Here is a 17408-nt window from a genome sequence, read left to right on the forward strand (position 1 = left end):
GGCTCTCCCCCAGAGCCCGCATCTCCAGCGAGGGGGCGGAGAGCAGAGGCGGACGGCCATCTCCTGTCCCCGCGCGCCGCGACGGTCCCCGCGGCCTCTCCTGCCAGCGCCGCTCCTCCTCCCTCCTACGATTTGCCAGTGAGCGCGGCTGCCGCCCGCGCCCGGAGCAGCCGCCGGGGCCAAAGCTGCAATTTGCTCTCCAATGGGTGAAGCTGGAGCTCAGCACTGCTCCCCTGAAGGAGACACACCCACTGCCACCAGCGACAGAGAGAGGAGGGTACCCTGCTCGGACTGCCCGTCAGCAGCCAGCAGAGCTCAAGGCACCTGTATTCAAATGAGCAGGCGCTTTGGGAAGAAAGGGAGGAAACGCCCCCCCCTTCCCCCCCCCCCCCCCCCCCCCGGCTGCACCCTGGAATCCAGCGCCCAGGAGCTCGCAGATCCTGCCCCCAACTCCTGATAGGCCCAGTCCAAAGAGTAACCTTTCTTTCCAGGGGTCAGTCAGCATTCCGCTAACCAGAGAGACTTTTTTTTTTTAAAGCTCACTTTAAGCCTCAGCTAGGCCGTGGATGAAGGTTGAAAGCACCCATCATCCGGGGAAAGAGACTAGCTAGGTTTAGGTCCCGCTCTGCCTCTTGCTGTCAGAGAGGTTTTTGTTTGCTTTTGTTTTTGAGGCAACTTACCTAATCTCTACGATTCCGTTCTCTCCATCTGGGAAACAGAAATGACAGTAACTACCTCGGAGGAAAAAAGAAGGGGCATGTGTGCCTAGGACAGTGTGCGACACTTGCTTCATGCAAATGTTCATCGTCTGACTTTGTCTCAGAGGAGTCCTGAGAAACGGCCAGGGATGAAGAGACACGGGAGAAAAGGGAGAGGGAAGTGGGAAAGGAGAGAGACAAAGCCCGACTCCCCCCTTCCCCCCAACCGGACAGCCTTCCCCAAGTCCGGCTCCTGCCTTCAGCACCGCGAAGGCTCACAGCGCTGGTCACCACAGGCTGTCGGGTCCAAGCCGGTCCCTGAGCTCAGAAGGTGCTCCGACTTTCAGGCTCCCAGCTCATCCCAGAGACGCTGGGTTAGAATGAGCAGGGTAGATGGACTGGGAATCACAGAGGCTCGAATTTACCGAGGCAAGCAAGAACTGTGCTCGATGCCACGCGTGGATTCCCCTACAGTCATAACGCTTAGAGGCAGTGTCTAGTCCATCTGCCAGTGTGCAGATGAACACGCTGAAGCCGTGAGGTTACTGACCTTGGTCCAAGACGCACACCATGCCTGTGTCACTGTGTTGGTAAGCCTGGATAAGTACCGGATGTTATGACACCCCCAGCACCCCCCCCTACACACACACAGAGTTTCTCCGTGTAGCCCTGGCTGTACTGGAACTCACTGTAGATGAGGCTGGCTTTGAACCTCGGAGATCTGCCTGCCTTTGGGAATAGAGGCGTGTGCCACCACGCACAGCGTTCTGGCCACTCTTGTCCCAGAGTGAAGCTGCAGTCTGCCTTCATTCCCCAACCATCAGCCCTCAACATATCTATGTACATGTGAGGGGTGGGCGGGTCTTTTCCCTGTAGCCTGTCCTGTCTGAACGATGCATTCAGACATCTTTCCACCAATGGCAGCCTCTCAGATCTGCTCCGGTCTGGCGTTTGTTGACATAGGTTACCTTGGCTCTTAGTGATTAATTCACTACCTGCTTCTTCCTCCATCCCAAAGATACACATGAAGAGACAGGGTCCTGGGGTTAGGAGCCTGTGAGGAGGAAGAGGAGGAGGCTGGAGTGTTGAAAATGGAACAGTATCTCAGGCCACAGCACCGTTTTTCTCACAGAAATCTTTCTCCCTTCTTTTCCCCAACCCTGGACTCATTCTGGGCCCTGCTTGGTAGGTTTGGGGAGGGGCTAGGCTGAGGGGGAGCCCCACTCAGAGACCGCTCAAAACCTTTGTCAACAAGAAGAAACTCAGGAGGCTGCGTTTTGGAGCAGCCGTGGGAGGCCCGTGGGAGTATTATCTACAAAAAGGAACAAGGAGAGAGCAGAGCAGAGCAGAGAGAAAACCGCTCAAGACACAAAAGATGGAGAGCGCCCTCCTCCCAACCCAGAGTGCAGGCGGAGTCAGACGTTGTGTGCAGGGGGTGGAAACAGGTGGCTGTCGAGGAACAGGGACAGGGCTCCTCCTCTCTGCCCACTCTCTTCACCCTCCTTTCAGGAGGTCCCCGGGACGGATAGAGCTGGCTCCCCGCCAGTGCCGCCAGGCAAAGTCTGGGTTCAAATTGTAGTTGCGTCATGAACCAGCAGGACCTGGGGTGCAGTGCAGGGACCCCTTTCTTTGTAACACGGTCCTTATAAAGACTGCTGTGAGGCGGGGGAGGGGGGCGATTGGCAGAGTACTTGCTTTGCATGCAGCAAGCTCAGGGTTCCATGCCCAGTACGGCATCACATACCTGGATATGGTGGACCAGCTCTATACCCAGCCCTTGTGAAGTGGAGGCAGGAGGGACCCTCCCGTAGGAGAATTTGAGGCCAGCCTGGGCTACATGAGACCATGTCTCAGGCGGTGCTGAGACCGAAGACATGGACCCAGGGTGGAAGGGACCCTCATCCCCATCTGCACAGTTCTTAGCCACCCTTTGGTTGATTTTAGAGCATTCCTTCTCTTAAACGGAAGGTCCCAGCTACAGGGGAAGTGGAGTAGTTTTCAGCGAGGAATCCTAGAAGGTACATGATTGAGAGAGAGAAACCTAACACAGGCCGCTGGCTACTGAGCAGAACCAGGCTGGAATCAAGGTTTGGCCAAGCTGACGGCAGTTTGCTCCAGCCATGCCCTAGAGTGCCCGTCAGGAAACAGCCGATGAAGGGGAAGGAGCGACGAGCTGGGCAGTCTGCTGGGTACCCACAGCGTGTGCCAGGAAGACAGCCCTTGGCTGCAGCTCCCAGGAGTTATGAACAAGGACGCTCATCTCCCCAGACTCTGTCAGCCAAAAGGTCTGTCTAAAATCTGGTTAGAAAAGCCTAAGTCAGGTTAAGGTGAAGAGACAAAGAAAGGAGACCTGAGGTTTGCTTGAGGAGTCGGGAGTGGGCGGCACTCGTTCCTGCTGTTTTGACGGCAGCGGAGGGGCGGGTGGGCAGAGCCCTCGCGCTGACGGTGGTGGGTGGGTTTCCTCATGCAGAAACAGCTTCGCATAGGCTTGCCTCATTACCATAAAGTTCCCTCATCACCTGTATTGAAACAGCGTTCCTCCACTTTCCCCTGGGGAGTTTGACCTGAGAGTCACCCCTGCAGTCTGCGGTGACTGTTCCGGCCTGCCCCGCCCATGCAACCCTGACGCTGGACCACGCAGTCCTGGTGAGTAGGGCAGAGGCAGACAGAACCAGAGCCCACCCGACTGGAGGGATGGGCCGTCTAGGACACAATGGACAGCGGTGTTTCTGCTTTCCTTTTGATTAAGCAAGACTGAGGGGTTAGTCACAGGCTTTCTTCTTTCTTTGTCCTTCTTTCTTTCCTTTTTTTGAGACAGGGTTTTTCTGTGTAGGCTTTCCTGTCCTAGAACTCACTCTAGGCCAGCGTGGCCTGGAACTCACAGAGATCCTAAAGCCTCTGCATCCCTGAATTCTGAGATTAAAGGCGTGTGCCACTGTGCCTGGCTGTCACAGGCTTTTCGTAAGGCAGAAGCTGAGATCTGTGTCACAGGCCAGCAGAAGCTCCCAGGGTGCTGTTCGGTAGCACCTGGCTCAATGTGCCTCAAGTACTCACAACTGTGTCCACATTACAACGCCAGGACAGGTTCGGAGATGTTTTATTATGGCTCAGTGCTCCGAGGGCACCTGCCAAGCTGAGACAGACTCTCTACTTGAGCCTGCTAGCTGCCGGGCCAGGCTTTGCTGGCTGGGGAAAAGGTGAAGCCACTTTCCTTGTCTTCAGAGCTCAGTGGGGTGCCTAGGACACAGGAGGTATCCAGTGTAGCCAAGCTTCAAATTCACAGCCCCTCTCCCCCATTACCAGCATCATTAGCTCCCTGGACTCACTTGACTAAAGGGTAATGAGACAGGGGCCTCCCAGCAGGCCTGCTTTAGACATCTGCTCTCAGAGAGCACTTCTCAGGGAGCACGCTGCCAGACAGCGATCCTCATCAAGGGGCTGCACACACAAAGCGGGTGGATCGCTTTTGGTAGGTCAGCTGCTTCCACAAATCGCTCTACCCATTTTTTTCCCCAAGAATTCCCAGCTTAGCCAGCAGGGTGGCGGCCACGCACCTCAAAACTAAGCTCAAAACTGTTTGCCCTATCCCCTTACAGATCCACACGACTGTGTCCTCACCCAAGAACACCCATGGTCTTGTGTTGGTGAGACCTAGTGCCTCCCCTCACCCTGGGCTCGGCGATGACATCACCTTCACCCACCAACACCTGCTCTGCCTTACATCTGCCTCAGCTGTCTCCCACCCTCTGCCTCAGCTCCCGCCCCTGAACCCATCAGTTTATCAGATATTTGGGAGTCCGGGGCTATGTTTTCTGTGTGTGTGTGTGTGTGTGTGTGTGCGTGCGCGCACACGCGTGTGCATACGCGTTGTTTTAGCAAGCGTGCACGTGTACATGTGGGGGCCAGAGGTCAACCTCAGGTGCCTGGGCTTACGAGACAAGGTCTCTCACTGGCCTGGAACTTGCCAAGCAGGCGAGGCTGGCTGGCTGGTGAGGCACAGGGGTCTCCCTGTGTCTCTGCCTCAGCTCTCTCACACCTGGCAGTGGGGTTTGGAAGGTAAACTCAGGTCCTTGTTCTTGCAAGGTAAGGCTGCCTGAGCTGCCACCCCACCTCTGCAAAGCGTTTATTTTGTTTAAAGAAAAGCCTAGACATTTTCAGAAATGCGATGCACATTAAGCTACTCTGGATTGTCGGTCCCTTCCGTGGAGGCATTCTGAGGTGTCCAGCGAACCCGTCTCCAGAGCTTCTCTGCTCAAACAAGGCAAGCCCAGGACCTCATATACTCGAGTGTTCATGAGCCACCTAAACTTCCTGTTCTCCCATGGCTTCGCAGTCCTCTGCTGTATGAATCTGAGGCAGTGAGGTTAAGCGGTTCCTGGTGAACGTTTTGATGGTTTGTGTAGACTGTTTTCTATTTATAAGCATTGCTACAACGAATACTCAATGATACAGAAATCATTTCCCCGCTTGTGAGGATACAGCTGCAGGACAAGTAACTAGAAATAGAACTGTGGGATCATGTAGTTCCTGATACTTTTTTTCTTGAGACAACTTACTGCTATAAGGGCCTTGCTGACGTCACACCTGAATCAAGCTTGCTTTAGTCTTCCAAGTGTTAGGAATGGGCGTGTGCTGCTGTGCCCAGCTAATGTCTCTATTAGTAATAGAACACGTTGACGTGTTCCAGGTGTACGCCCCCACCACTGACATGCGGTCCAGATGTATAAACCCATCACTGACATGTGAATGCTTGTACGGTGGCTGAGTTATACGATAAGGAGGGATAAAGATAACTAAAGCAGGCTGGGTGGAGGAACACGCTTTTATTCCCAACACTCAGGAGGCAGAGGCAGGCACATCTCTGAGTTCAAAGCCTGGATTTACATCATGAGTTCCATTCAGAGTTCAGTTATACTGAGACCTTGTGCCCAAAACCAAGATGAGTGCCCACTGAGGAGTTAGACCTGAGGCTGACCCCTGGCCTGGACAGGTGTGTGTATACACACAAATCTACCCCCCCCACCCAAAAATCCAAACACCAAATATTTTCATTTAAAAAAATATTTGTTGTTTTTGAGACAGGTCTCATTACAATGCCCAGGCTGGTCTTGAGGTGGTCTTTTCAGTGGTGGGTGGAAACTGTAAGGCCCCCTGTGGCCTGGGGGCACCTCACTGCAGCTGAGGACAGCCTTGCGCTTCTGCTCCTCCTCTAAGTACTGGCATCACGGCGATGCGCAACCAGGCTTGACTTAGTGCTTTTTCTTCTTTCTTTTTGGTTTCGGTTTCTTGGGGCAGGGTCTCACTAAGTAGCCCTGGCCGTCCTAGAACTCACTATGGCCTTGAACTCAAAAGAGATCCATCTGCTCCCAGTGGTGGGATTAAAGGCGCACACCAACATGTCTAGCTTTGTCTTAAAATCAAAATTAATAGTTAAAAAGCAAAGGTAATCAGAAAGAACAAATTGTGTAAATGTATGCATAAGTTATATAAAAGGAAGAAAAAAGGTTATTTCCATGTTTGCTCTTTAAAGAGTTTAGAATGGCCGGGTGGTGGCGCACCCTTTAATCCCAGCACTTGGGACGCAGAGGCAGGCAGATCTCTTTGATTTGGAGGCCAGCCAGGTCTACAGAGAGAGTTCCAGGACAGCTAGGGCTACAGGAGAAACCCTGTCTAGAAAAAGAAAACCAACCAAAAAGCTCTAGAATGGCTCAGGAGACAGCTCTGTCATTAAGGACATGGACTTGGGATTCTACCCCCAGAACTCGAGTGAAAAATTCAGGCATAAACTGGGTGCAGTTGCACACGCCTGTAATCCCAGCACTCGGGAGGCAGAGGCTGGCGGATCTCTGTGAGGACGAGGACAGCCTGGTTTACAAAGTGAGTCCAGAAACCCTGTCTCAAAAACCAAAGCCAAACCAAACCAAAAAAACCGAAAAAACAAAACAACAACAAAAAAATCCATGCAAAGCACCTCAGACTTGAAATCCCAGCACTGGGAAGGTAAGATCAGAGAATTCCTGGTCCTCACTGACCAGCCATCCTAGCCTATGAGCTCCAGGACAGCTAGAGACCCTCTAAAAAGACCCAAAAGGTGGGGGTGTGGCAGGGACTGCAGAGATGGCTCAGAGCTTGGGGGTGCATTTTCTAGTACTCTTACCGGGTAACTCACAACTCCTGTAACCCCAGTTCCAGGTGGGGCCACGTCTGATGCCCTCTGCAACACCGGCATGCACGTTTGCACACACACACACACACACACACACACACACACACACACACACACACCACACAAGCATGCATACACATACATACACACAATTAAATCTAAAAAAATTTAAAAAACAAAAATAGGTTTTGTTCTGTGTGTGAGAATCAACACCTGAGGCTGAGCTCTGGCCTCCTCAGACACAACACATACATGCACAAACACACATAAAACATCTATGTATATGCATATAGAGTGTGTGTGGAACATGCAGGTGCATGTGCACAGAGGTCAAAGGTTAATGTCACAAGTTACCAGTTTCCACCTTGTTTTTTCTTTTTAAGGTTGTATTTTCTTTATTATGTATTTCTCTCTCTTTGTGTGTGCGCACACGTGTTATACACACACCGTGCCTGCCACATGTGAGCCGGAAGAGAATGGCAGCTCTGCAGTTGACGTTGCAGGTGCCACGAACCACCCAGCATGGGTGCTGGGAATGAGACCCTGGTCCCTACGCAACAGCAAGCGCTCCTACCCGCTGAGCCATCTCTCCAGCCCCCTTCACCTTGCCTCCTGAGACAGGGTCTCCCGCTCAACCTAGGCTGCTGGCTGGCTAGAATCCCGGGCCAGGAAGCCCCTGGGATGCATCTGTCATTGCCTCCCCAGCTCTGGGATCCCAGCACATACTGCAGTGTCTGGCCGGGGACCTGAACTGAGGTCTTCCTGCTTTGGGAGCAAACACTTTACCCTCTGAGCCATCTCTCCTGCTCCCTTATAGCTTTCAAAAGGCAGGATTATTACTAGGCGCAGAGACACACGTCTATAATCGCAGCTGCTCAGGAGGCTGAGGAGAGCACATCGCTGGGTCAAGGCCTGCCAGGGCAACTTAGAAGGGCCTTGTCCCAAAACAAAAATGTAAAAGGGACCAGAAGGTTTATTTCTAAACTTGCCTACGTGAGTGTTCTTGGGTTTAACCCCTAAGTTAACAAACAAACAAAACAAAAGGTAAAATTTCAGTGTGCCTAAAAAGTAGGGACCCAAACAAACAATATGATCTCTCCCTCTCTTTCTCGGATTTTCAGGACATAATCTCTCTGTGTAGCCCCAGCTGTCCCAGAGCTCACTCTGTAGACCGGGCTGGCCTCAAACTCAGAGATCTGCTTGACTCTGCCTCCCCCGAGAGCTGGGATCAAAGGCGTGTGTCACTGCGCCCAGCCAATACGATCTCTTTTTATAAAAAAGAAAAAAAAATAAAGGAAGGGTGATCACTTAGTCCTTGGGGTCGCTTTAGTCTCTGGGTTCCTGTCAAGTACAAACCAATTAATCAGGAACGGCAAACTTTCTCCCGAGCCCCAGAGGTGCACAGTGGTCAGCCCCTTGGAAAATGGCTCCCCCGGTAAGTGACTGCTGTTTTCTTGGCTACAAGTCAGTATCAGTCTCAGTATCTCCCTCTCATGCCATCCTGAACTCTGCCGCCACAGAGAGCCAGGAGGCCCTGAGGCAGCAGAATCCCGGGCTTGGGAGAAAAGATACTGCAGGAAAGAAAGCACTGCTGTTATCACATCACAGATACTGGGGTGGGGAGGAGGATGTGTCTGGCACCAGTGCCACCTGCTGCATGAGGAGCTCAATTGAATGGTTACATTCACTGCCTCTGTCAAGGGACAGGGAAATGGGGAGAGGGGCAGCAACTTGACCTTCGGCCGCCTGGGAGAGCAGTTGGCAGCTGCTTCTCACCCGCTAGGTCACCACTCCCTAAAGGAGCCTTTCGCACAGGGAACAGCTGCATTTGCTCATCTTGGCTTTCACGTTTTAATTTGGTTCTAGGCAGCAACGGACAAATGACTTGGGAAGGAGACACCCGCATCTGAGCAGCGAACAAGCCGTCCAAGCGACTTCTACCCATGAGGCCCGAAGGGAAGGAGAGAAGGAGTCACTTGGTGCTGTGACACCTGGGAGCGCTGACGCGGCTGCTTTATTGATTCTCCTATGAAGATGGGGCAACAAGCGAGGGGTAACACCATAGAGCGACACTAATTATCTTACTATAAATTTGGTTCATATAACAGGATTCAGGAAAGAGAAAGAACAAAATCTCCAAACACTGCAACAAAGAAAAACATTTTTTTTTTTCTTTTAAAAAGCTTAAAATCCTACTTTCCCATAGAGTTCCTTAGACCGGGTTGCAGCCTAAAAAAGGAAACAGGCTTTGGGCATTTGGAAAAAAATCGCAGGTTAAGGTTCAGTGCCAAGCACGGAACTGAGACCCCAACGCAAGGGTCAAATCTCAGGCTCGTTCCAAGTAGAGGCGGGCTCTCAAACACGTTCTAGTGTTCTCCCTTGTTCATAATCAACATCTATTTCCCTTTTCTGGCTAAGCTGGCACTGTGTAAAATCCTTGCATTGCCGGCCCTACTCGAACTGTCATCTAGGGGGAAGCTGGCAGGCGCCTCGGGCCTCGCTTCGGCTGGGACAGGGACTAGCGCTGGCACGTGGCCTCCGAGGCGGCCTCTGCAGGGGGGGGGGGCGCGTCGTGCTGAGTAAGGCCTCTTCAGGCGGCTGGAAGACTGTGCATTGGGAAGAAGGTCGCTTACACTTGGGAAAACTGGCAATAGTCGCCCTGGTTCCTGGTGAAAACGACCAACCAGAGTCAGTCCATACCACTAGGAAAGCTTTCCCTCAAAAAATAATGAGAGAAGAAACTGAAAATATTTAGGATGGCCCAAAGTGATATGCATAAATTTCTTTTTGTTATTAAATCTAAGTATACCTTTCCTAAAGTCCAGTTATTAGATTGCGCTGGATGAGACAGGAGAGAGCCCCACTGGAACCCCTCAGGAGTTCACAGCTTCAGCCTGAGAGGTCCTTGGTTTGCGCTGGGGGAGCCCCCTTTTGAACGAAGGTTTGGGTGGGCTAGGTGCCATGCTGGCTCCAGTTCCATTGGTCCCTGCAGAGTAAGCCTGGCTCCATTCGCTAGTGTTTCCTGGGGCCTGAGGTGGAGTGTTCTGATGCCTGGATCCAGAGGAGTACCGTGAGCTGTTTCTGTAGCGACCCACACTGTCGGGCTGCCCTTGGCTTGTGGGGTCAGTGGTCTTTTGGCTTTGTGGCCTGTAGCCTTGTCCTCCTCTCCTGTTGCCTGAAAACACCTACAGATAAAAACAAAAAACAAAAAGCACAGTGTTCGTGGCACTCTGTCCTGACAGTGCCTGGTTTGTTCCCAGTTGGTTTATAGCCACATTCTGGCAGCATGGCCATCATGCTCGGGACGCAAGGCTGCCGGCCAGTCAAGCCAACCTAGTCACTGTATTGTAACTAATCTTTCCCTGGCTCTCCCGCCCAGGTCTTCTCCACTGAGGAGGGGTTTTCATCTCTTTAGATGTGCACAGGGAGAGAGTGAACACAGAAGAACGTTAAAAGCTGGAAATCAGACACGTACTGTGGCCCATGTCTGCACAGGCAGATCCTAAGCCGGCCGGAGAGCCCTGCGCACTTGGCCGTCTGCCGCGCCGTGGCTAGGGGCTGCGGTCTATGCCACGCTGCTGCGACAGCTGGCTTTTCACATTATAGCCGGGAGGCCGAGAGGACTGGCTTTTTGTCCTCCGACGCCAGTGCTCTATCAGTTCTGAAGAGTGGCTAGTGGCCTTGGACTGCTCTTGTGTTTCTCCTTCAAACCAAGGAACAGAAATGATGGATTTCTCTGCAGCTGTCTGCCCCCACTGCCCCCCGACACCCCAGTTCACTTTTTCTTCCCCCATCAACCCACTGGCGTCCTTAAGTTTTGAGCTTTCAGATGTACAGCGGTGAACTGGCCACTTGAACTGCCTGCCTATCGAGATGGGCGCACAACTCCCAAACTCCCAGGGTGACTAATCACCAGACACAGCAAACCCAAGGCAGCGGTCCGGGCCAACAGGAAGTCTCAGTCGGCTGGTGGTTTAGAACACCATCTCAGCCGTGCTCTTGGGAACTAACCAAGACTGGATGAGTGCAAAAATGGGTCTGGAATGGGAATACAGGGAGAAAGCCAATACAGCGAGCTATGAGCACTTAAGCCAACAACTGGGTGTCACTGTGCCCTGACATGCTCAGTATAAAAGCCAGGTTACCTCCCGCCGGGCCTGGCAGGGCTGCTCACTGGAGTTGGTCGTGGCTGCAGAAGCCTCTCCCGGGGCACAGCCTCTCTTGTTAGCACCTGTAAGGCTGGGAGCAGAGGCACCAGAGGAAGAGGAAGCAGCAGAGCCATCACTTGGGCCACCCAAGGACACAGGTACCACTGAGCTGCAGCGAGATCTGGTTGAATAGCTGTTCTTTGGATGGGACACTGAAACAGACACAAGGAATCCGCTGTGGTCACATGAGGCATTTCACAGTGAGCAATTTCAGGAAAAGAACGGTCTGAGGGCGGGCTCAAAGATGTAGTGGGTGAAGGAAGGGCTTCCTGCACAAGCCTGACCAGCAGAGCGCCGTGTCCAGAACCCACGGACAGGTGGAAAGAGAACCCACTTCACAAAGTTCTCCTGACCTCACGCCACGCTTCCCCACTAACGACAAAAAAAACTTAGAACGCTCCAAGTAACAGTCAGAATGGAAACCTAGAAAATAGCTACTGGTGAAAAGGAAGGCCCTTCCTTCCAAACCCCATTGCTTTGTAAGGAATTCCCAGGAGAACAGCTTCAAACCAAACTGTCAAACTACGCCCACCCCTCACAGTGATGACTTCTTGGCATTTCCTCTAAGCAAAGGAAGGAAGAAGGAAGAAAGAAAGGAAGGAACAAGTAAACTATTAAATCTCCGCTAAAACCTTCATTTTATCTATCTGTCTGTCTGTCTGTCTATCTATTTATTGTTTTTCAAGGCAGGGTTAAACTTGTCTGTCCTAAACAAGTTTGTTTTGGCTGTCCTAAACTTGTCTTGTAGGTCAGGCTGGGCTCAACCTCACAGAGATCCACTTGCCTCTGCATCTCAAGTACTGGGATCAAAGATGTATACTACCATGCTTGGCTGTTTTTTGTTGTTGTTTATTTTTATTTTTATTTTTTTGAGATAGGGTCTCTGTATGTAGCCCACGCTGGCCTTGAGCTTACAGAGATCCGCCTGTCTCTGCCTCCCAAGTGCTGGAATTAAAGGCACCCCTCTTTTAAATTGAATGATATAAGGTAAAAATAATCAATAACAAAGTTAAATATAAACAGAACTTGTCTTTATTGTAAAGATACAATAAACATGTATCTTTACAAATTTCATTTTGGAAAAACAGCCCCAAATTCAATATACCTGAATTCAATATAATATACCCAAATTCAATATAACTGAAAAATATTATTTTCAATTCAAATGGTTCCACACACCAACGGTTTAATGCTCTCCCCAGAAGTCTTCTTGCTCTAAGCTGGACTTGATGGGTTAACAGTCGCTGCCTGGGGCCAACACTTCACTTTTGTTTTGCGGAGCTGCAACTGCAGAGCAAACCCAAGGTCCCTGGCACAGGCCAGGCAAGTGCCCTCCCACCATGTGACAGCCCCAGTCTCAACACTGATGTGACAGAGAAGAAGGGCAAGCTCAGAGCCTGATCGATTATCAGCGTGTGATTGCAAACCCTCCCTCAGAGGCCCTGCATCCTCTCCCACTTTAAAAACATTGTTTTCATTTTGTGGTGATCAAGTGCTCAGCCTGAATGTGTGGATATGCACTGTGTACAGGCCTGGTGCCCAGGAAGGTCCAAAGGAGACCCCGAATCCCTTGGAACAGGAGTTAAGGATGGTTGTGTACCATCATGAGGTGCTGGGAACTGAACCCAGGTTCTTTATGAGAGCAACAAGTGCTCTTCACCACTGAGTCATCTCTCCAGCCCAGGATTTATTTTTTTTTATGTTTGTGTATATGTCTCTGTGTGTGCAAGTGCCTACAGAGGCCAGAAGAGGCATCGCTGGGTATGGAGCTGTGGGTGGCTCCTAGGACGAAACCCTGGTCCTCTGGAAGAGCAGAGTCCTTCCAGCTGCAGCTCTTTCCCTCCTGCAATGCTGTCACGAAGGCCTATGTGCCAGCGGGGCAGGGACACTGTCTGCTGGAGGGAATCCAGTGCGGTCCAGATGTCAATGCTGAGGCAAGGACTTCACTTGGCCTGACACGTCACACTATTGCAGCACACACCTCTGGGCCCAGTGGAAAACAATGAGAGCACTCTGCTGCATGCCAGGGGACAGTCTATACTCCCAGCACCTGCAACATGGAGGCAAGAGAACTGGGAGTTTAAGGCCAGCCTGGGACACTCAGCAAACTGCAGGCAGTCTGGGTTCCAAAAGCACAAAAAGTATTCCACACCTCAGGGCTGGCAAATGCTAGTCTTTAGAGTTCAAAGCATCTGTGTCCCCACAGTCCTGTGCATCCCAGTGGCCTTCACAAAAGCGAGACAAGAGGCCTGCAGCAGGCAGTGGGAAGGTCAGCTCACCCTCACCTTGTCCGAAAGCGTCGATGCTCTGCTTCAGGGTCTCCACATCACAGGTGAAGCGCGCTACTCGCCCGAGATCTTCATCGTATTTCCGCTCACTAACAAAGTGCTGGAGAAAAGAGAGGAAAGCTCCCAGGTAAGCCAAACGCTGTGCACAGACCCGAAAACATGCGCAAACACACGTGTGCACGCACACGCGTGTTCGAAACAGAATAATTCTCAATTTTCTCATTTTCACTGCTTAGTTTGCTAAATGAGCACTGCATTCCCAATGCTGAGAAATCAGACAAATATACTCATTTTCTCCAGGGTCCAAAGATGAGCTTGACAGTTACCTGAAATTTTAGAAATGGCAACAATCCAATGGGCACAACCCACAGAAACAGGAAGGAAGAATTTATCATTTTCCCACTGGACTATTTTCCACATGGCTCTATTTTACCCAGGAGCAGAGGCAGCAGAGTCAACATGGCTCCAACAATGACCCCGCTGAGGTGAATCGGTTTGCTGTCCTTTGGTAGGAACCTCCTTAGAAAAGCCATGTGCTCTCCTTGTAAAGAGAATTACCGAGTCTTTGAAACAGGAACGATTTCTTGAGATGGGAAATCGTTCATGTGGAAAGACTCAGCAAGCGCAACGTTTATGCTGCAAGTGATTTAATCCTGTTGAAAGCAGACTGAGCCGAGAAGCAACCAGCCCCTTGGGTCAGCAGCTAACTCTACTGTGGCAACGGTAGGATGAGAACATGTCAGGAAGGAAGCACTTGGGGACCTATTAAGTCAACAGTGTCTGGGTGGCCTGGGTCACCCCCGCCACAGTAGAAGAGCAGATGAAAAAGAAAAGTTAAGAGATAAAATTTGCAACAACTGAACCCCTCAGAGCAGAATTCTAACTGGGGTAGACTACTTGCACTTTAGAGGCATCAGAATTCTTGGAAGGCATCCAGAGATACCAACAGGGAAACGAGAGAGAAAATTACCCTTGAGATTTAACATCCTAAAAATTCTGAATACACTGCAGCTTAGGAAAGCACGAAAGCCTCCTGTAATGGCGTTCTCAGATACAGAATATCTGTCTTGTATTAATTCTGAAACAAATTCTAGGGTTTGTTGAGCCAAAGACATAACAGAAATGACAGAAGAACAATGCTCTAGAAATAAGACGCTGAAATTGCACAGCACCCACTTCAGCGCATTAGAAACTCGGAAGAAGCAGATCCTCAGTCAGCCTGCAGGAGTATTTCGAGAAACCTTTCAGCCTCGTAGGAAGAGGAACAGATGAAGCCCATGGGAGGCAGAACTCTCATCTAATTACAAAGGGATTCTGGTTTCTCCACATAGCTGAATGAGATCGACTGGCATCAACGTGAGGAAGGTGTTCTGTAACATTCCGGAATGTACTTACTAGTGAACAGGAAAAAGGAATTTGAAATTTATATTTTTTAGCTGTCTTACCCCAATCAGTTCTCAGGGGAACAAGAGGTTCTCAGCAGGTTTTATAATTTATTTTTATTTTATATTTGTTGGTGTTTCACCTGCATGTGTATCTGTGTGAAGGTGTCAGAAGCCATTGAACTGGAGTTACAGACAGTTGTGAGCTGCCATGTAATTGCTGGGAACTGAACCCAGGTCCCCTGGAAGAGCAGTCAGTGCTGTTAATCACTAAGCCAGCTCTCCATCCCTACAATTTTTTAAAAACAATTTACTTACTTTTCCTTTATGTGTAACAAGTATTTGCTTACAAACATGCATGTGAGCTGCATGTGTGCCTGGCACCCAATGTGCTGGGAATTGAACCTGGGTCCTTTGCAAAGCAGCAAGTGCTCTTAATCACAGAGCTGTCTCGCCAGCCTCTAAAACATTACTCTCAGTCTCTGCTGCCGCTCACTCGTGGTTTATTTCCTTTTATCTTATGTCTATGAGTGTTCTGCCTGTGTGGTGTGAAGCAGAAGAGAGCATCGCGGTTGTGAGTCACCGTGTGGGTACTAGAAACTAAGCCTGGGTCCTCTGGAAAAGCCACCAGTGCTATCAACCCTCGAGATATATATATTAGTTATATAACAGTTATAAAGGGACTGTGCCAAGCCTGGTGCTCACACTGTAATCCTCAAACTCAGGAGGCACACACAAGAGTATCTCAATTTGAGGCCGGTCTGGACTACATAGCAAGTTAGGACTTAAAAAAACAATAAAGGCATGAACGCCAAACTCCAGGAATGCATGTGAGGAGATTAAAATATAAGAAAGATCTCAAACTGTTAACATTCCGTCTCAGCCGGAGCTGAGCCCACTGTGAAGAGCCTGCTCTGTTCTGAGGCGCCGTGCTCGCTGGCACTAGCTGGTTTGTTCAGCTCAGTGTGGCAGCAAGAGGGCTTAGCCACATCAAGTGTAACTGCTAGAGCAGCCCAGGGCAGGGGTGTGACAAGACGTCAGGACGGACATCTGGTTCAGGGGAGCAGAGGACGCTCTGGACAGATGGAAAGCATGTGCCGTGTCCTTCCTACAGGAGGGCACTGAGAGTGTCTGTGCAAATGGCCCGCTAGAGTGACTAGAGTAAGAAGAGAAAAGGAGCTGGCGTGCCATGAGTGTGACAGTCTATGTTAAGGAGTGTAGTGTTTGTTGTGAAGGTTTGAGAGGCCCTGAGCAGGCGGCTGAAGTCTGACATGGGGGCGGGGGCGCGGAATGGGACAAAGGGAACCACTCAAGTACACACAGAAGGCACATGCTGGGAGCTTCAGCTCTGGTGCAAGTGGGAAGGAGAAGGTCAATGTGAGACTGAGCAGTAGTCCAAGGATGGGCGGGCTCTCCTGACAGATACGCGGAGCAGACAAGTTTCCTGAGATTTTCTACCTGGACAACTGGATAGATGCAGAACCATTTCAAGAAAGAAAGTGTGGAAGGGGCCAAGCTCCTGTTTGTGGCCGTGACTCCTGCAGATGTGCTGTGGCAGCCAGTCCTGAGTCAATGAGGGGAGAAAGGAGGAGCAAGTCTCACCTTGATGTCAGCCCGGAGTTCAACCAGCTGCTCCCCCGACATCCGTACGGCCACGTCCGTCATCTTCTTCAGAAGCTCTGCTTTCTTCTGCCGACTGAGCAAGATCTCCACTGTGGAGGCAAATGGAGCATGACTCCTGCAGCGCACTTAGGTGAGACACGAGAGGACGAGCCTCTGGTGTTTCTACACAGGCAAGGGCCTGGCTGCCCACTCATCCAAAGTGAAGATACCAAAGGCCCAGTTTTAGCTTAGAAAGCAGTTGGAAGACAAACATTTGTGAAACAGACTTGTAAAGTCACTTCACATTTCTCTCTCCTCTTCCTACCCCGGTTTTTAATATGTTCAACATTTGACACAAATTTCATCTAGAACAAACAGGTACAAAATGAAAAGTAGAAGTATCCATCTCTCCCCCTCTGATTTTGCTGTCCTCTGCTCAGAGGACAAACAACTCCTTCAAACAGTCATAAAATACACAATCTTTCCTTTACCTTCACTACTTTTATTCTGTTCTTGACTTCTTCAGCCACCTACTCTACACATGTACCCAATTATTTAGCACATCTGCTAATGATGGACATATAAGCCCTTACACTCTTGTTTCTGTAGCTATGGTAAATATCTGAAAAATATCCTCCCACAGACAGTGGGCAGAAGAAACTCCTAATAAGCAGGGCTAGGGGCTGTCAGATGAATGACCCAAGAAACTTCACCACCAGGCTAGAACCGGTATTCCTATCCAGCAAGGTGGTGTTGAGACACTATCTCATTCTGTAGCACAAGCCTGTCTGCACTCACTATGTAGCCCAGGACGGCATGCCAAGCCTCTGCCCCAGCCTTCTTCTGCATACTGAGATTATACACACAAGCTGCTATGCTCGGCTCTGTCCTGTAGATTGTCCATCCGTCCTTCCTTCCTTCCTTCCTTCCTTCCTTCCTTCCTTCCTTCCTTCCTTCCTTCCTTCCTTCCTTCCTTCCTCTCTCTCTTTGTTTCGGTTTTTTGAGACAGGATTTCTCTGTGTAGCCCTGGCTGTCCTGAAACTCACTCTGTAAGCCAGGCTGGC

General features: G+C 50.6%; 1 protein-coding gene across 5 annotated transcripts in view; it reads right to left on the bottom strand.

Moving 5' to 3' along the window:
• Positions 1–8844: 8844 nt before the first annotated feature.
• The window catches only part of Spats2 (spermatogenesis associated serine rich 2), an 86076-nt gene continuing 77512 nt past the window's right edge, over positions 8845–17408 (bottom strand). For 4 of the 5 annotated variants that reach the window (XM_060388643.1, XM_021634922.2, XM_060388645.1 and 1 more), the window contains 4 exons: positions 16345–16454; positions 13358–13460; positions 11010–11224; positions 8845–10049 (listed from right to left, as the gene is read on the bottom strand). In XM_060388643.1, the coding sequence (XP_060244626.1) occupies positions 9738–10049; positions 11010–11224; positions 13358–13460; positions 16345–16454 (740 nt within the window). In that variant the 3' untranslated portion in view covers positions 8845–9737. The remainder of the gene's footprint in view (positions 10050–11009; positions 11225–13357; positions 13461–16344; positions 16455–17408) is intronic. The other variant, XM_021634923.2, reaches the window with a different exon arrangement.

This window comes from Meriones unguiculatus, chromosome 8, assembly GCF_030254825.1.
Source record: "Meriones unguiculatus strain TT.TT164.6M chromosome 8, Bangor_MerUng_6.1, whole genome shotgun sequence".
Lineage (NCBI taxonomy): Eukaryota > Metazoa > Chordata > Mammalia > Rodentia > Muridae > Meriones > Meriones unguiculatus.